General features: G+C 37.3%; 2 protein-coding genes across 3 annotated transcripts in view; both read right to left on the bottom strand.

The window, feature by feature from the left end:
- The window catches only part of LOC107565531 (oxysterol-binding protein-related protein 1), a 12,301-nt gene extending 3,664 nt beyond the window's left edge, over nucleotides 1–8,637 (bottom strand). Inside the window, exons 1-10 of one of the 2 annotated variants that reach the window (XM_016250781.1) lie at nucleotides 8,510–8,637; nucleotides 6,967–7,088; nucleotides 4,822–4,897; nucleotides 4,363–4,497; nucleotides 3,347–3,444; nucleotides 3,082–3,264; nucleotides 2,825–2,932; nucleotides 2,143–2,232; nucleotides 390–519; nucleotides 152–271 (exon numbers count right to left, since the gene is read on the bottom strand). In XM_016250781.1, coding sequence (XP_016106267.1) covers nucleotides 152–271; nucleotides 390–519; nucleotides 2,143–2,232; nucleotides 2,825–2,932; nucleotides 3,082–3,264; nucleotides 3,347–3,444; nucleotides 4,363–4,497; nucleotides 4,822–4,897; nucleotides 6,967–7,025 — 999 coding nt within the window. In that variant the 5' untranslated portion in view covers nucleotides 7,026–7,088; nucleotides 8,510–8,637. Of the gene's footprint in view, nucleotides 1–151; nucleotides 272–389; nucleotides 520–2,142; nucleotides 2,233–2,824; nucleotides 2,933–3,081; nucleotides 3,265–3,346; nucleotides 3,445–4,362; nucleotides 4,498–4,821; nucleotides 4,898–6,063; nucleotides 6,182–6,966; nucleotides 7,089–8,509 lie in introns of those variants that run through there. The other variant, XM_016250780.1, reaches the window with a different exon arrangement.
- A 1,385-nt stretch (nucleotides 8,638–10,022) lies between these two features.
- The window catches only part of LOC107565519 (stonustoxin subunit beta-like), a 7,272-nt gene continuing 2,801 nt past the window's right edge, over nucleotides 10,023–14,493 (bottom strand). Inside the window, exons 4-5 of the mRNA XM_016250766.1 lie at nucleotides 13,125–13,493; nucleotides 10,023–10,081 (exon numbers count right to left, since the gene is read on the bottom strand). Coding sequence (XP_016106252.1) covers nucleotides 10,023–10,081; nucleotides 13,125–13,493 — 428 coding nt within the window. The remainder of the gene's footprint in view (nucleotides 10,082–13,124; nucleotides 13,494–14,493) is intronic.

Below are 14,493 nucleotides of genomic sequence, written 5' to 3'. Positions count from 1 at the left end.
GTGTGTGAGGATGCTGTCTGTGTGTGTGTGTGTGTGTGTGTGTGTCCCATAGCCAATTTAATGCTAAAATGGTAATTATATGATGTCTGGTAATGGATCACATCACAATAACAAGAGTGTGTGTTGATAAATGATGGCATATTCTGCATACTTTTCTGGAGTTGTCTGGTCGCGGTGATATCCTCCAGATCAGCTCACTTCCTGCAATCACCTGCACTGTCTCGGCTTCTGGAGGAGGCATTTCATCCGGCTCCTCAGCCGCATTATTACTCTGCAAAAGACCCAATGTGTACAGCACATTACAATAGACATTGATTAATTTTAATAAATGCCACAAATTAAATGTCAAATCAAATGCAGGTGGTATGATCGTGATCATTATCAGTCACCTGTGTGCTTCCCTTCCTGTCCTTCTCAGAGCGCTTTGTGTCAGATTTTCTGTGAGCACCAAATGTCGCTGGATCCACAGAATACAAGCACTCCGTCCACTTGCCATACAGAGCACATATCTTTCTTTTGCTGGACAGATATAAAGAAAATGTGGCCATTTACTGATGTACATTTATTTACGCTTTTGGTAACATTTTAGATGTCTTAAGCGAACACAAGTAACTAAGAGTTTTCAGTCAAAACACTAATTTGCTGCTTATTGATAGTAAGGTAGTTGTTGTAGTAGTTATGTGTAAGGGAAACAGGTCAATTTAGCTCAAAGGGAATTATTTTTTATCTTATAGGGAATTTGAACAGAATCACTGTTTTACGGCTGATCAACTGAATCGGACAGTATTGATTGATAGAAACGTTTAAAAAGCATGAATTTTCAAACTCATACATACCCAACATGAATATAATCCTATAAGCTCTTCAATAGTTTTTCAAAATACATACACAATGAGTGATTAGAACATGATAGTCAAATGTGCGGGTTACATACATGATATGGAGTTAAGCAATGGACTGGTGTTCGTTTATAAGTCCTTTTGAGATCATTTTGGTGCATCTACATCCAGGGGCGGACTGGGGCTAAAAAGTGGCCCTGGACTTTTTGGCACCGAGCGGCCCACCACACCATAACCATAACACGGTTATATGTGGATGCGCACTAATATTACGTCAGAGTCCAGCTGTTTGTGTCGTCATCAAACCAAGATGCTCCACAACATGCTGTGCATGTTTATGTATGGGCTTTTTCAGTTATTTTGATCGTATACTCGTCATATACTCACAAAATGAGATGACGGAAAAAGATGAGGAGAGCAGCCTCTTTTGTTTCTGCAGTGTTAGCCGCAAGACCTTGCCGAGGTGGAAACAGGGCCTCTGTGCTTTGTGAGGATGGTCATGGAGCATGGTCTTTGTCCTGGGTGGGGGAAACCACCCAACGAAGTTAAAGTCTTTAGCTCGTGATTTCTATCATGGATTTACATGTGATGGTCATGCTGTCCTTCTCTTTGACCATTAATCTTGGTTACTTGCCCCAAATTTGACAAACTCCTTCCTGAGTTGGAATTATCAATAAGTGTTATTTTGTGTTAATGCTGTGAGCTGCTCAAAGCTGCTAGTTGGTGGACGTGCATCAGACTCGTGGCGCCAGGGTATCGTGGACAGATGTATGACGTTGTCTTGTTGTCCTGGGCCTCTTTGTGGAATTTGGCTCTTTGGGTTGTTGTAACACCAATCTTAAATTGTCTGATTCGCCCAATATTTATGTATTGGGTAGGGTTAAGGGATCCAGAATATGATCATGCATTAATAGTTGAACACAGACAAGCAAAGTGATACAAAAAGTAAAGGTTACACTTTGATAGTCCACTTTAGACATTCTACTAACTATTAGTAACTTTGCAACTACGTGCCAACTAACTTTCATTAGAGTATTAGTAGACCGTTAGGTTAGATTTGGGTTAGTAAAATAAGTTGACATGTACTTGCAAAATTACTTATAGTCAGTAGAATGTCTGAAGTGGAAGATCAAAATGAAGTGTTACTCACTATATATCCAATCAAATCACAGTAGTGGACCAGAGCTAACTTCACATACTGCACTACACCACACTACAGTCATGTCAAATTGAATCAGTTTATATAGGTTCTCTGGGACAGAGATAGCATAAGATATCTGTCATTTTAGTAGTGTTTACATACCTTTTATCAAGAATGTATCCTTCCACTTTATGCAACTCTTTTCCAAAGATGCCACACGGTTTGAAAGTCAAACGACATCTTTCCCCAGTTCTGATAAAAAGCACAGTAAAATCATTTGTGGACCTTGTATGTCTTCCATATGTGACACTGGACCACAAAACCAGTAATAAGGGTCAATTTTTCGAAATTGAGATTTATATATCATATGAAAGCTGAATAAATAAGCTTTCCATTGATGTATGGTTTGTTAGGATCGGACAATATTTGGCTGAGATACAACTATTTGAAAATCTGGAATCTGAGGGTGCAAAAAAAAATCTAAATATTGAGAAAATCATCTTTAAAGTTGTCCAAATGAAGTTCTTAGCAATGCATATTACTAATCAGAAATTAAGTTTTGATATATTTACGGTAGGAAATTTACAAATATCTTCATGGAACATGATCTTAACTTAATATCCTTATGATTTTTGCCATAAAAGAAAAATCTATAATTGTGACCCATACAATGTATTGTTGGCTATTGCTACAAATATCCCCCAGCGACTCAACACTGCTTCTGTGCTCCAGGGTCACATATTAGTTGTTCTTTTCAAACCTTAATAAAGCAACAATGATCTAATTCACATCCTTGTTTGTTGCACTTTTTTTTGTCAAATTAGAGGACAATACTTGCTCTTACTTATGATTAATAATTTCAACATTTCCATATTGCTCAATCCACAGTTGTCCCATGATAATGTTATGAACACAGCAGGTCGGGTTGGTCCAGGTGTAGGCTTCATTGTGGCTGAAAAACAACAAATTAACAATACATAAGTCAATCGTGTAGCTGAATTTACATGTAGGAAAAGTCTTGTTGACCTCTCATACAGTATGTTGAATGAACACATGCTCCACGTGTTTACTGCTGTACATGTAAGGCAGTGAATGACTCACAGAGGAAGCTCTAGGGTGATGATTCCACGCGGTTCGGCCTCCACACACTTTCCCCAGAATTTGAGTTTTGGATAAATGGAGCCATGAAACATGAAGTTGCTCTTTATGCCCTCGGCGTGGAAGGCACTGACCGGCGGATGATGACTGACCTGCTCAGAGACCCATCTGAAGCCCAGATCCTCGCTGATGACACAAAAACACTGACAGTTCATATGAAACATTAATGTGTTCGCTCATAACTGATCAGTTGATGTGAAACACTGACCTGAGCAGCTCGTAGGTTTCTCCGAGGAGCGGGTTGAAGGGTTTTCCCGTCCTCTCCCACTGCGAGGCCACAGCTGATACAGCAAAAGCTGCCACACACTGAAAAACCAAAGAAACATGATATTACCAACAGAGTACAGTTTTTTACAATCACTAAAGCACATTTCTTAATACTTAGGTCACTTTTTCAAAACACTTCACAAAGTTCTCCTAACCAACTTTCAGCTTGGCACAGCAGTACATTTCACATTCAAAATGAACTAAAACTACCAAAACACTTCATACAGTCTCAAATCAACTCATTTTTCCATAACAGTAGCAAAGGTTTCAACCCAACAATCACTCAAAAAAAATCCCCTTTTGTATAGATGACAATTAAAGATTATGTAAACATGCAAAATTGCTCGTAGAGACCATAGAGTTTTAGTAGTGATTGTGTTTGAGCCATATCAGGTTTATTGAGTATAATTATAAATATTCAGATCTTTTGCTTATAGTCAAAATTAATTATATTTTTTTGAGCTAAAATGTCATTGATGTAATAGTTATTCAGTACTAAAATATAATGTGTGTTGTATTTAGATAAGATTACATACAATTTGCATGATGCAAATTCTGCATACTGAAGGTAATTAAACGAAAGCATATTAAATTCAGGTCTTAGCCGTAATCTATATGATTTGCACCTACCTGTTATTGTTTGACCTAAAAGACAATTTTATGAGAAATCTCTAAAATGAATATTAACCAAAGCTGAAGTTAAAGAAACTGAAGCTAATTTTCATGGTCTCTCCCATTTAAAAACATAAAATCCACGTAAAATCCAAATTCTTGTCCCCATCGTAATCATTTTAATGGCTTTGCAATGCAAACATCACTCTGGAATGCATTAATGGTACCATATGCATGTTAATATAGGCCAGGCTTAAATTCAACACTGCTTTACTCAGTAGGTCCATGCTCTATTTCTCTATTCAGCAAGGGTTTCTTGGGCTAAAAAAATAAAAATATATTTACCTTCATTCTGTGGATGGAGTCTTGTGAAGCGCTGGTCTTCTGGACGAGGTATGTGTGCTCCATGTATTCAGTCAATCTCTGAAGAAAACTCAAAGGCTCGTTAAAAATCACCGGCATTGTGATTTTAGACAGTTCCTGTGAAGATTTAAAGATGAGAATAATTGATTAACAGACTGCTTTTACATCAGAACTTTAGTCACCTTTACTCTATAGCGCTTCATAATGCATACTGTTTTGTAAAAAAGTTCATCTGTTCAGTTTAATAACTGTGCACAGTTCATGAATTATAAAACAAGTTCAGTTCAAGCAGCTCTACTGAAGACAGTAGTGTCATTATTCAGCTCAAGTCAGTTAAAAAAAATCAGCACCAGATCCACTTTACAAACCGGAGCACTGCTTACATCATGTAAACCTAACAATGCAAACATATTTATGCATATATAGCCATATTTGACTTACCATCCCAATGCATTTTTTGAGAACGCTCCACATACTGACATTGTTTCGTGAGAACATTGCAGCAGGAAGAGCTGACCTATTCCAACATGGAGAGTGAAAAACATTTCTCTATGAGTTCAGGACTGCACAGGTAATCAGAGAACACCAAATGCAAACATGTATTCCAGCCAGTATATTTAAGCAATATTGCTGTTGTTCTTAATATAAGCACTTTTTAATGTAATCACAGCCATGCTGATATTCAGATCAATAGTACGATGGCAGATGTGATACTGCTGATACACAACAGTTCAATAAACAATAAGTTCACATTGAGTAACTTTACAGTAGTTCTATCAACAAAAATCAATCAATCGCTGCATGACACAGAGCAATGCTGCAATGAGGTTAAGTATAAACCAGGCCTAACCCCGTAACCCTGTAACCAAGAAGGGAGCAGATAATGTATGCCTTAAATCACAACTTGCAGATCCATGTAAGCATCATAAGAAAGTATGTAAATTAAATCATATTTCACTAGTACAAATTATAAATGTTCCTCTTTTGGGTCTCATTGCACTGGCTTCCTGTATCTGTCCAAATTAAATTTAAGGCTACATGATGTAGGTCTACGAATGTATGAATAAATGTAAATGTAAGTGAATAAATGAAATTGTGATAGGTGAAACCAACAATGCAACACTCAATATGATATATTATTATATATATCCTTGCATCATCACTCATTTCACCAACCTGAACCTGATTAAAGATTGAAGAACCCTGGTCTAAATACTAGGAAACCAACTGTCCAACCAATTATTACTATTATTTTTTTGGTCACGATGTGGGGCCCATCATAATACAGATGCCATAGATCACGACACTCTGCTCAACAAGCTGGAGAAATGTTGTTATGCTAGTCTATTTTAGATCCTATCTTTTGGTTCACTACCACTTTGTTTGAGTGATTTAGGTCAAACCTAAAATAAATGTAATAGTATGGAGTGCCACAAGGCTCTGTCTTGGGGCTTATGTAATTATGATTGATTGATAATGTGACCATACTTCATGTAGCTAAGTAATGAAATATGGTTTTACTCAGCTAAACAACAGCTTTTAACAGCACGATTAAGCAGCAGCAACAACAATAATAATCATCTGCAAACACTGTAAACTGGCCTTTTTTATATGCAGTTTTTAAAAAAAATACACGTTTTAAAATGAGATAGGAAACCAATTCACATGAAACCAAAGGTATACCTGTGCTTTTTGACTCCATTGCACTGGGTTTTGTCACCCTGGCTACCGTCCCCTGACATGATGTCTCTGGGGCCACAGATGAAGCTGTGTCAATAGACACCAAACTGTTTACTGATCTGGCTCTAGAAAAACAGAGAAGGATGTAGGAAAAACATGGAGCTTCATGAGAAAAGAAGAACATTTGATAAATGTTATAAATATAAAGAAAAGCATAGAATGATATAGACAGACTCTGTCCAAATTAAATTTAAGGCTACATGATGTAGGTCTACGAATGTATGAATAAATGTAAATGTAAGTGAATAAATGAAATTGTGATAGGTGAAACCAACAATGCAACACTCAATATGATATATTATTATATATATCCTTGCATCATCACTCATTTCACCAACCTGAACCTGATTAAAGATTGAAGAACCCTGGTCTAAATACTAGGAAACCAACTGTCCAACCAATTATTACTATTATTTTTTTTGGTCACGATGTGGGGCCCATCATAATACAGATGCCATAGATCACGACACTCTGCTCAACAAGCTGGAGAAATGTTGTTATGCTAGTCTATTTGAGATCCTATCTTTTAGTTCACTACCACTTTGTTTGAGTGATTTAGGTCAAACCTAAAATAAATGTAATAGTATGGAGTGCCACAAGGCTCTGTCTTGGGGCTTATGTAATTATGATTGATTGATAATGTGACCATACTTCATGTAGCTAAGTAATGAAATATGGTTTTACTCAGCTAAACAACAGCTTTTAACAGCACGATTAAGCAGCAGCAACAACAATAATAATCATCTGCAAACACTGTAAACTGGCCTTTTTTATATGCAGTTTTAAAAAAAAATACACGTTTTAAAATGAGATAGGAAACCAATTCACATGAAACCAAAGGTATACCTGTGCTTTTTGACTCCATTGCACTGGGTTTTGTCACCCTGGCTACCGTCCCCTGACATGATGTCTCTGGGGCCACAGATGAAGCTGTGTCAATAGACACCAAACTGTTTACTGATCTGGCTCTAGAAAAACAGAGAAGGATGTAGGAAAAACATGGAGCTTCATGAGAAAAGAAGAACATTTGATAAATGTTATAAATATAAAGAAAAGCATAGAATGATATAGACAGACTGGCAAGACCAAAACTATGCTTTCAAAAAGCTTTATAAGCCCAAGTAGATCATAGAGAACACTGATGCCAATGTTTTGTATGATCTAATACGATGCTTTTGGGAAATGCAGCCCAGAGCTGAGAATGTGGACAATTAACAACAACAAATGGATTTGTAATACTGTTCAAATTATTTCTTGTTGTGTACATTATGTATATGGAACATATGCATTTAAGCAAACTCTACCATTGTAAAGCATATGGGATTATAAGATTATGACAGTATTAGATTCTGCAGAATGATGACATCTGTCAACAGCAAATTACTGTAAGATATACACTTACACCTTTATCAGTTTAGTTTCACTTGAATTTAATGTGTAATTCCACTTTCTCATTCTCACAGCTCATCCTGAGATGGTTTATAATGTTGCAGGTTTCTCTGGTTTCAGCACACACTGCTATTTTAAGCGTGTTTACTGTAGTTCACGATGTACTGAACATCTGTCTACTGACAGAGCCCTAAAAAAGGATCAGTGCTTAGCTATAGAACACTCTCAGAAAAAAGGTACAACAGTACTTTTTCAAAAGTAAACTTTTGTGTCTTATTTAGCCTTAAATGTGCATATTAGTACCTTAAAGGCACATACTGTATTTTGAAAGGGTACCATCACAGTAACAGGTTTTGGAACTTTTTTCTAAGTGTAAACCTTGCCTATAATAACAACTAAATTTGCTTATAATAATTGCAAGTAAATTCTACGAATGATTACAAATAAACATCAAGTAACACATACAGTATACACAAATAGTATTTTCTTGTTAAACATATTCCAATAATCTACAACTTACACCCCTCTGGTTTTTCTCACCCCTCAATATATACTTAAATATTCATGTTTTATTGTTGTTATAATTAATTTTAATCTAATTAGATAAGATTATGTTCATGTGTCTATCCTTGATGATGCCACACCTGAAACATTGATAACAATAATGCAAAAATGTAAGCAAAACTTCAAGCATAATAAAAACATCCCACTGGCTCAGTGACAAAACACAGAGAGAAACTGCACACTCAACACTTGATAAAAAAAATATAATTTATAATACAATATACATATATAATCCTGTTTTGATTAAGGTTACTGTACTCTATAGTGACATCATGACAAATGCTACTGTCACATTTACAATCACCTGACCTATCTTTACTTTCAGTGCCAGAGGACATTGTCTGATTAAATCTACTGTCCGTAGCTTCATGTGACAGTGAAATAAGTGACATGAAAGTGAAAATATCAGCAGAGAAGAGCAGAAATGTGAATGTACCTGCTTGAATGGCCTCTGCAGGAGTCACCTTGTTGTGCGTCCTGTCTGCTGTTCCTGTACGTGAGACTGTAGCTGCGTGAAATGGAGCACAGGAGAGAGACAGTGTGTGTGTGTGTGTGTGCATACATCACAGCGCATGAGTGTGTGTGTGTGTGTGTGTGTGTGTGTGCGCGTGCATGTGTTTGCAGAGCTCAACATAAAGAGGATCGGAGAGCAGCTGATCAATCTACACCTGTGCTGTGATGAAAACTCACACCAACACATACATCTATGTGCTACCTGAACTATTAATAATAATGCAATCCTTTTATACAGTACTTATCAGCATTTCTACATAGTGTCTGTAATAAATGTGATTGTTACCTCAATAACTGTATTTCCACTGCACACTAACATCACAGGACTCAAATTACAATGTATAGACTGTGTGGACATGTGCTGTCTCCTGGCCTTGTTAAGAGATGAATAAGTAAACATAACTGAATATGATTAACAATTTATATTAATACAATATATATTGTTACCTCAATAACTGTATTTCCACTGCACACTAACATCACAAGACTCAAATTACAATGTATAGACTGTGTGGACATGTGCTGTCTCCTGGCCTTGTTAAGAGATGAATAAGTAAACATAACTGAATATGATTAACAATTTATATTAATACAATATATTAATATATTAAATGTAGATGGATGGATGGATGGATGGATGGATGGATGGATGGATGGATGGATAGATAGATAGATAGATAGATAGATAGATAGATAGATAGATAGATAGATAGATAGATAGATAGATAGATAGATAGATAGATAGATAGATAGATAGATAGTCATAGCTGAAGTGTGGAAGTGATTATGAAGGGCGTAATGGAACAATACTGCTCACCATACACTGAGCCGTCTTAAGAAGCTTTACTCCTCTTTAACAGAGTAAGCACCCTTCAGAAACACTCTCATTCATCTGATTGCCATTCATTATATCCAGACAACTGCATAATGCAAAACAAAACTCTAGCTCCGGTGGAACTGCCTCAAGCCCTTATTAGCACACATTTATAAGGTGTTGAACCCAATAATCACATTCTATTCACTCTATATCTAGACAAACAGTCTTCATTTTCTTCATCAATTTAAACGTTTATACTTTCTTGTCAGCACAATTAGAACAGCTTAGCCTACTTGCTTAGCATAGTGCTAACTGATTATGAAATAAAAATTAGATTAGCTAGAAGATAAGAAAACACACTGACAAAATATGAAGGCTATAGTTTGTCTCACAATCTCACAAAAAAGTACATTTCTGATACAGGCTATAATTCGCTATAATTGAATTACCCGATTAAACCTGTATCTTAGATTTAAACCAAGATGTCTTACATATAGCCCAGTCCTGAACTGTTTACTGTGGATTTACAACTTGCTTTCTCTTCTGAAAATATCATATAATACAAAAGCTCAGATAATTGACTTGACTATTGAATTTATTTTTATTCATAACTTGTCATTTATTTTTCTTTTATGATCCATTCCCTTGTTATTCCATAGCATTCTATGATCCATTCTGCTGTTATTGAAAAAAAATAGAAATTAGTAAACCACTCCACTGGGTCTTCCGGTTTGATCACATGAACAAGAAGAGCCTATATATGTAAGAGATGAAAGATTTAGAAACTAACATAAAAATGATCTTCGTTTGCATTATCATGATGTCCTAATTCCAAATATGATAAAATATTTTGTATGTGGGCATGCTGAGGCAATTTGGCTATTGGAAATATAACATTATAATTTAACTCCAAGTTATCAAACTGATCCCATCCTCCCATTGCTAAAAATGTAGGCCTAAGACAAACAAATGTTTTATGATTTATTTATCATTATGAAACATACAAGGTGGGAAAGAATAAAGTAAGAAAAACAAATAATTCAAACAATAAAAGTAATGTTAAACTAAAAATAATACATACTGTATATGGACAAAGGTATTGGAACACGCCTCTTAATTACTGAATTCAAGTATTTCAATCAAACCCATTGCCTCAGGTGTATAAAATCAAGTACCAAGCCACGCAGTCTGCATTACAAACATTTGTGGGGAAAAAAGGGTCATTCTGAAGAGCACAGTAAATTCAAACATGGTAGGATGCCACCTTTGCAATATGTCTGTTTGTGAAATTTCTTTCCTGCTAGATATCAGTCAACTGTAATGGTATTATTGAAAAGTGGAAGCATTTAGGAACAGCAGCAGAAGCGGAAGGCCATGTAAAGTAACAAAGCATGTCACCGAGTGCTGAGACGCATTGTGCGTAAAAGTCACAAACAAAACAACACACATATTGATAACAGTATTGTTTGTCCTTTATTACGCACCAGTCCAAAAAATGCCAGTTCTCGACTCCCATTGGAAGAAATTGCGTTCTGTGGGGCCCCACGCAATTGCATGGGTTTCGTGGTGCCTAAACACGCTACTGGGGGCCTTGTGAAAACAACGGTGATCTGACGACTTTGAAAATCATGCAGTGTGAACTCGGCATAAGAGACAGATAGAAATTGCATAGAGCGGTGGGTCTCCAGCACTAGAGTTGAGAACCACTGGTGTAAAGCACACTGCTACTGGACTCTGGAGCAGTGGAAACCTGTTTTGTGCAATGAAAAATCTTGCTTCTCTGTTTGGCAGTCTGAGGGGCAAGTCTGGGTTTGGCAGTACTAGTACAATATTACTTGTCTGACCACATTGTGCCAACTGTAAAGTTTGGCGTATTATTGAAAAGTGGAAGCATTTAGGAACAGCAGCAGAAGCGGAAGGCCATGTAAAGTAACAAAGCATGTCACCGAGTGCTGAGACGCATTGTGCGTAAAAGTCACAAACAAAACAACACACATATTGATAACAGTATTGTTTGTCCTTTATTACGCACCGGTCCAAAAAATGCCAGTTCTCGACTCCCATTGGAAGAAATTGCGTTCTGTGGGGCCCCACGCAATTGCATGGGTTTGCCTAAACACGCTACTGGGGGCCTTGTGAAAACAACGGTGATCTGACGACTTTGAAAATCATACAGTGTGAACTCGGCAAAAGAGACAGATAGAAATTGCATAGAGCGGTGGGTCTCCAGCACTAGAGTTGAGAACCACTGGTGTAAAGCACACTGCTACTGGACTCTGGAGCAGTGGAAACCTGTTTTGTGCAATGAAAAATCTTGCTTCTCTGTTTGGCAGTCTGAGGGGCAAGTCTGGGTTTGGCAGTACTAGTACAATATTACTTGTCTGACCACATTGTGCCAACTGTAAAGTTTGGCGGAGGAGGGATAATGGTACTGGGCTGTGGTTCTGGGGTTGGGCCCCTTAGTTCCAGTGAAGATAAATCTTAATGCTTCAGCATACTGAGACGTTTTGTGGGAACAGTTTGGGGATGGCCCTTTTCTATTCCAGCATGACTGTGTCCCAGTGAACAAAAAAGGTCCATAAAGACATGGTTGGATGAGTTTGGTGTAGAAGAACTTGACTGGCCTGCACAGAGTCCTGTCTTCAACCCCATTCAACATCTTTGGGATGAAATGCAAAGGAGATTGCAAGCCTCCTCGTCCAACATCGTCCAATTGGATGAATGGGCAGAAATGAACTCAAAAACTCAAAAAACTTATCGGAAGACCTTCCCAGAAGAGTGGAAGCTGTTATAGCTGCAATAGGGGCACCAACTCCATATGTCTATGTATTTAGAATGCAACGTCATTAAAGACCCTGTTGGTGTAACAGTCAGGTTTTATTCATACTGTATAGTGTATGTCATCTGGATGATGATGCAAAAATAGAATACTGCAGTAATTAGAAAAATAATAATACAAATAAAATAAAAAAATTCTTCAACCCCATTCAACATCTTTGGGATGAAATGCAAAGGAGATTGCAAGCCTCCTCGTCCAACATCGTCCAATTGGATGAATGGGCAGAAATGAACACAAAAACTCAAAGAACTTATCGGAAGACCTTCCCAGAAGAGTGGAAGCTGTTATAGCTGCAATAGGGGCACCAACTCCATATGTCTATGTATTTAGAATGCAATGTCATTAAAGACCCTGCTGGTGTAACAGTCAGGTTTTATTCATACTGTATAGTGTATGTCATCTGGATGATGATGCAAAAATAGAATACTGCAGTAATTAGAAAAATAATAATACAAATAAAATAAAAAAATAAAATCAAACATCGTGTGTGACATTTTGTTGTTGATCTGTTTCTCCTTAGATAAGGTTGTTCACATAGGGTTGGGTCAGAGTCCACCTTGTCGAGTCCAAGTTGAGACCTAGTCATTAACAACTGTGTTTGAGTGGGAGACGTTTAATAATGTCTTTTTATCATAATTATGTTCCATCCAAGTCCACCCGAGTCCATTCATAATTGCATAATTCCAAATACCAACCAAGTCCAAGTACCTCAACTCTGTTGTTCAGTCTAGCACAGAGAAACTGGGGAACCATAATAAACCCCAAACCCAGCATAGACGGGTTCAGTGAACGTGGTGTTGAACGTGTGTATGTGTGTGAGTGTGTGTGCGTCAGAGACGCTGTAGAAGGACAGAGTACCAGCAGACCAGTCCAGATACACACCTACTCGATTAGAGGATGAAGGGGTTGATATCTCAGTGCTGTCATTATTGTGACAGACAGTGAGTCTGTTATAAAAACTGCTCAGATTCCAGGACTTTTGATTGAATCCAAACCTGCAGTCACTTCCTCCTTTCCTGCTGATATCTTTGTATGTCATTGATATTTCTGTCCCTCTCCCGCTCCATTCAGCCTCCCAGTAACAGCGTCCAGTCAGACTCTCTCCACACAGAACCTGAGGATGGTGCTCAAATCTCTCTGGATGATCAGGATACGACTGCAGCTCTTCCACATATGTTGCCTTTCTGTTTCCCTCAGACAGAATCAGATGGGTGTTTACTGTGTTTGGATCTAGTGTGAGACTACAGGCATCTGAACACACAAAGAACGAGAGAGAAAGAGAGAAGCATTTGAAGAGCTCATTTAACACCACGTTTAAAAAAATTAACTGATTGCAATGTGTTATTCTCTACATATAGCACGTTCTGAACCCTAAACACGTTTTTTAATAAAAGCCGGTTTTGTCCACTGTCAAGGCATTGCAAGTTCAGGTTTTACAGCAGAAACCAACAAGCGCCCTTCTCGTTTGTGAACAGATCCCAATAAGTCCATTTTAGCGAATCAGCACGCAGTATTGAGGTCAGGTGACAAGGCTGCTAGTCACTTTAGAAAAGACTATCTATCTATCTATTACAAATGAAAAATTATCTCTACTTGACTAGCAGAGTATTCATTTTGTTTGTTTGTTTAAAATAAGTGGTGATCTGTCGCTTACACGTATTGCTTTTAAAATCATGCTGAATGATCGTTGCTGCTGTTATCAGTGCCGGTGTTGTGCCGAATTCTGCACCCCTGCCAGATTATGCACCTCCTCGTTGAAATCACTACCTGATTGCCTAATCCTAACCCCTCCCCCATACCTACTCCTAAACCTACCAATACTAGGGGGTGCATAATCTGGCAGGGTGCAGAATTTGGCACAACACCTGTTGCCAAGTGCTTCGTGCACAGACAAGTGCTTCAATCTATTGCTAACTGTTGTGGAGACTTTCAATTCATTTAGGTGAAATCACAAAATAAAATGCACACAAATCATCCCTGATGAACACATTTGGTTTTAATGAGCGGAAAAAAATATACTAGTGCGGATTAGAACCCCAAGTATCGCTATCTTAGCAATTACAAAGTAATTACTTGGTTTTGTTTACCTCTGAAACATGAAATGTGGAGTTATCTGCTTTTGCCAAAAAAAAAAAAAAAAACTGTTGGAGTTATCTGTTTTTGCTAAAAGAAAAAAAAAGTTTAATATATATATAAAAACACACTTTCAATTAACTTTAATTTTGTAAGTTACCTGTATTATATATATATA

This window comes from Sinocyclocheilus grahami, unplaced genomic scaffold (genome assembly GCF_001515645.1).
Source record: "Sinocyclocheilus grahami isolate Dianchi unplaced genomic scaffold, SAMN03320097.WGS_v1.1 scaffold1006.1, whole genome shotgun sequence".
Lineage (NCBI taxonomy): Eukaryota > Metazoa > Chordata > Actinopteri > Cypriniformes > Cyprinidae > Sinocyclocheilus > Sinocyclocheilus grahami.
This window is presented reverse-complemented; position numbering and strand designations above follow the sequence as displayed.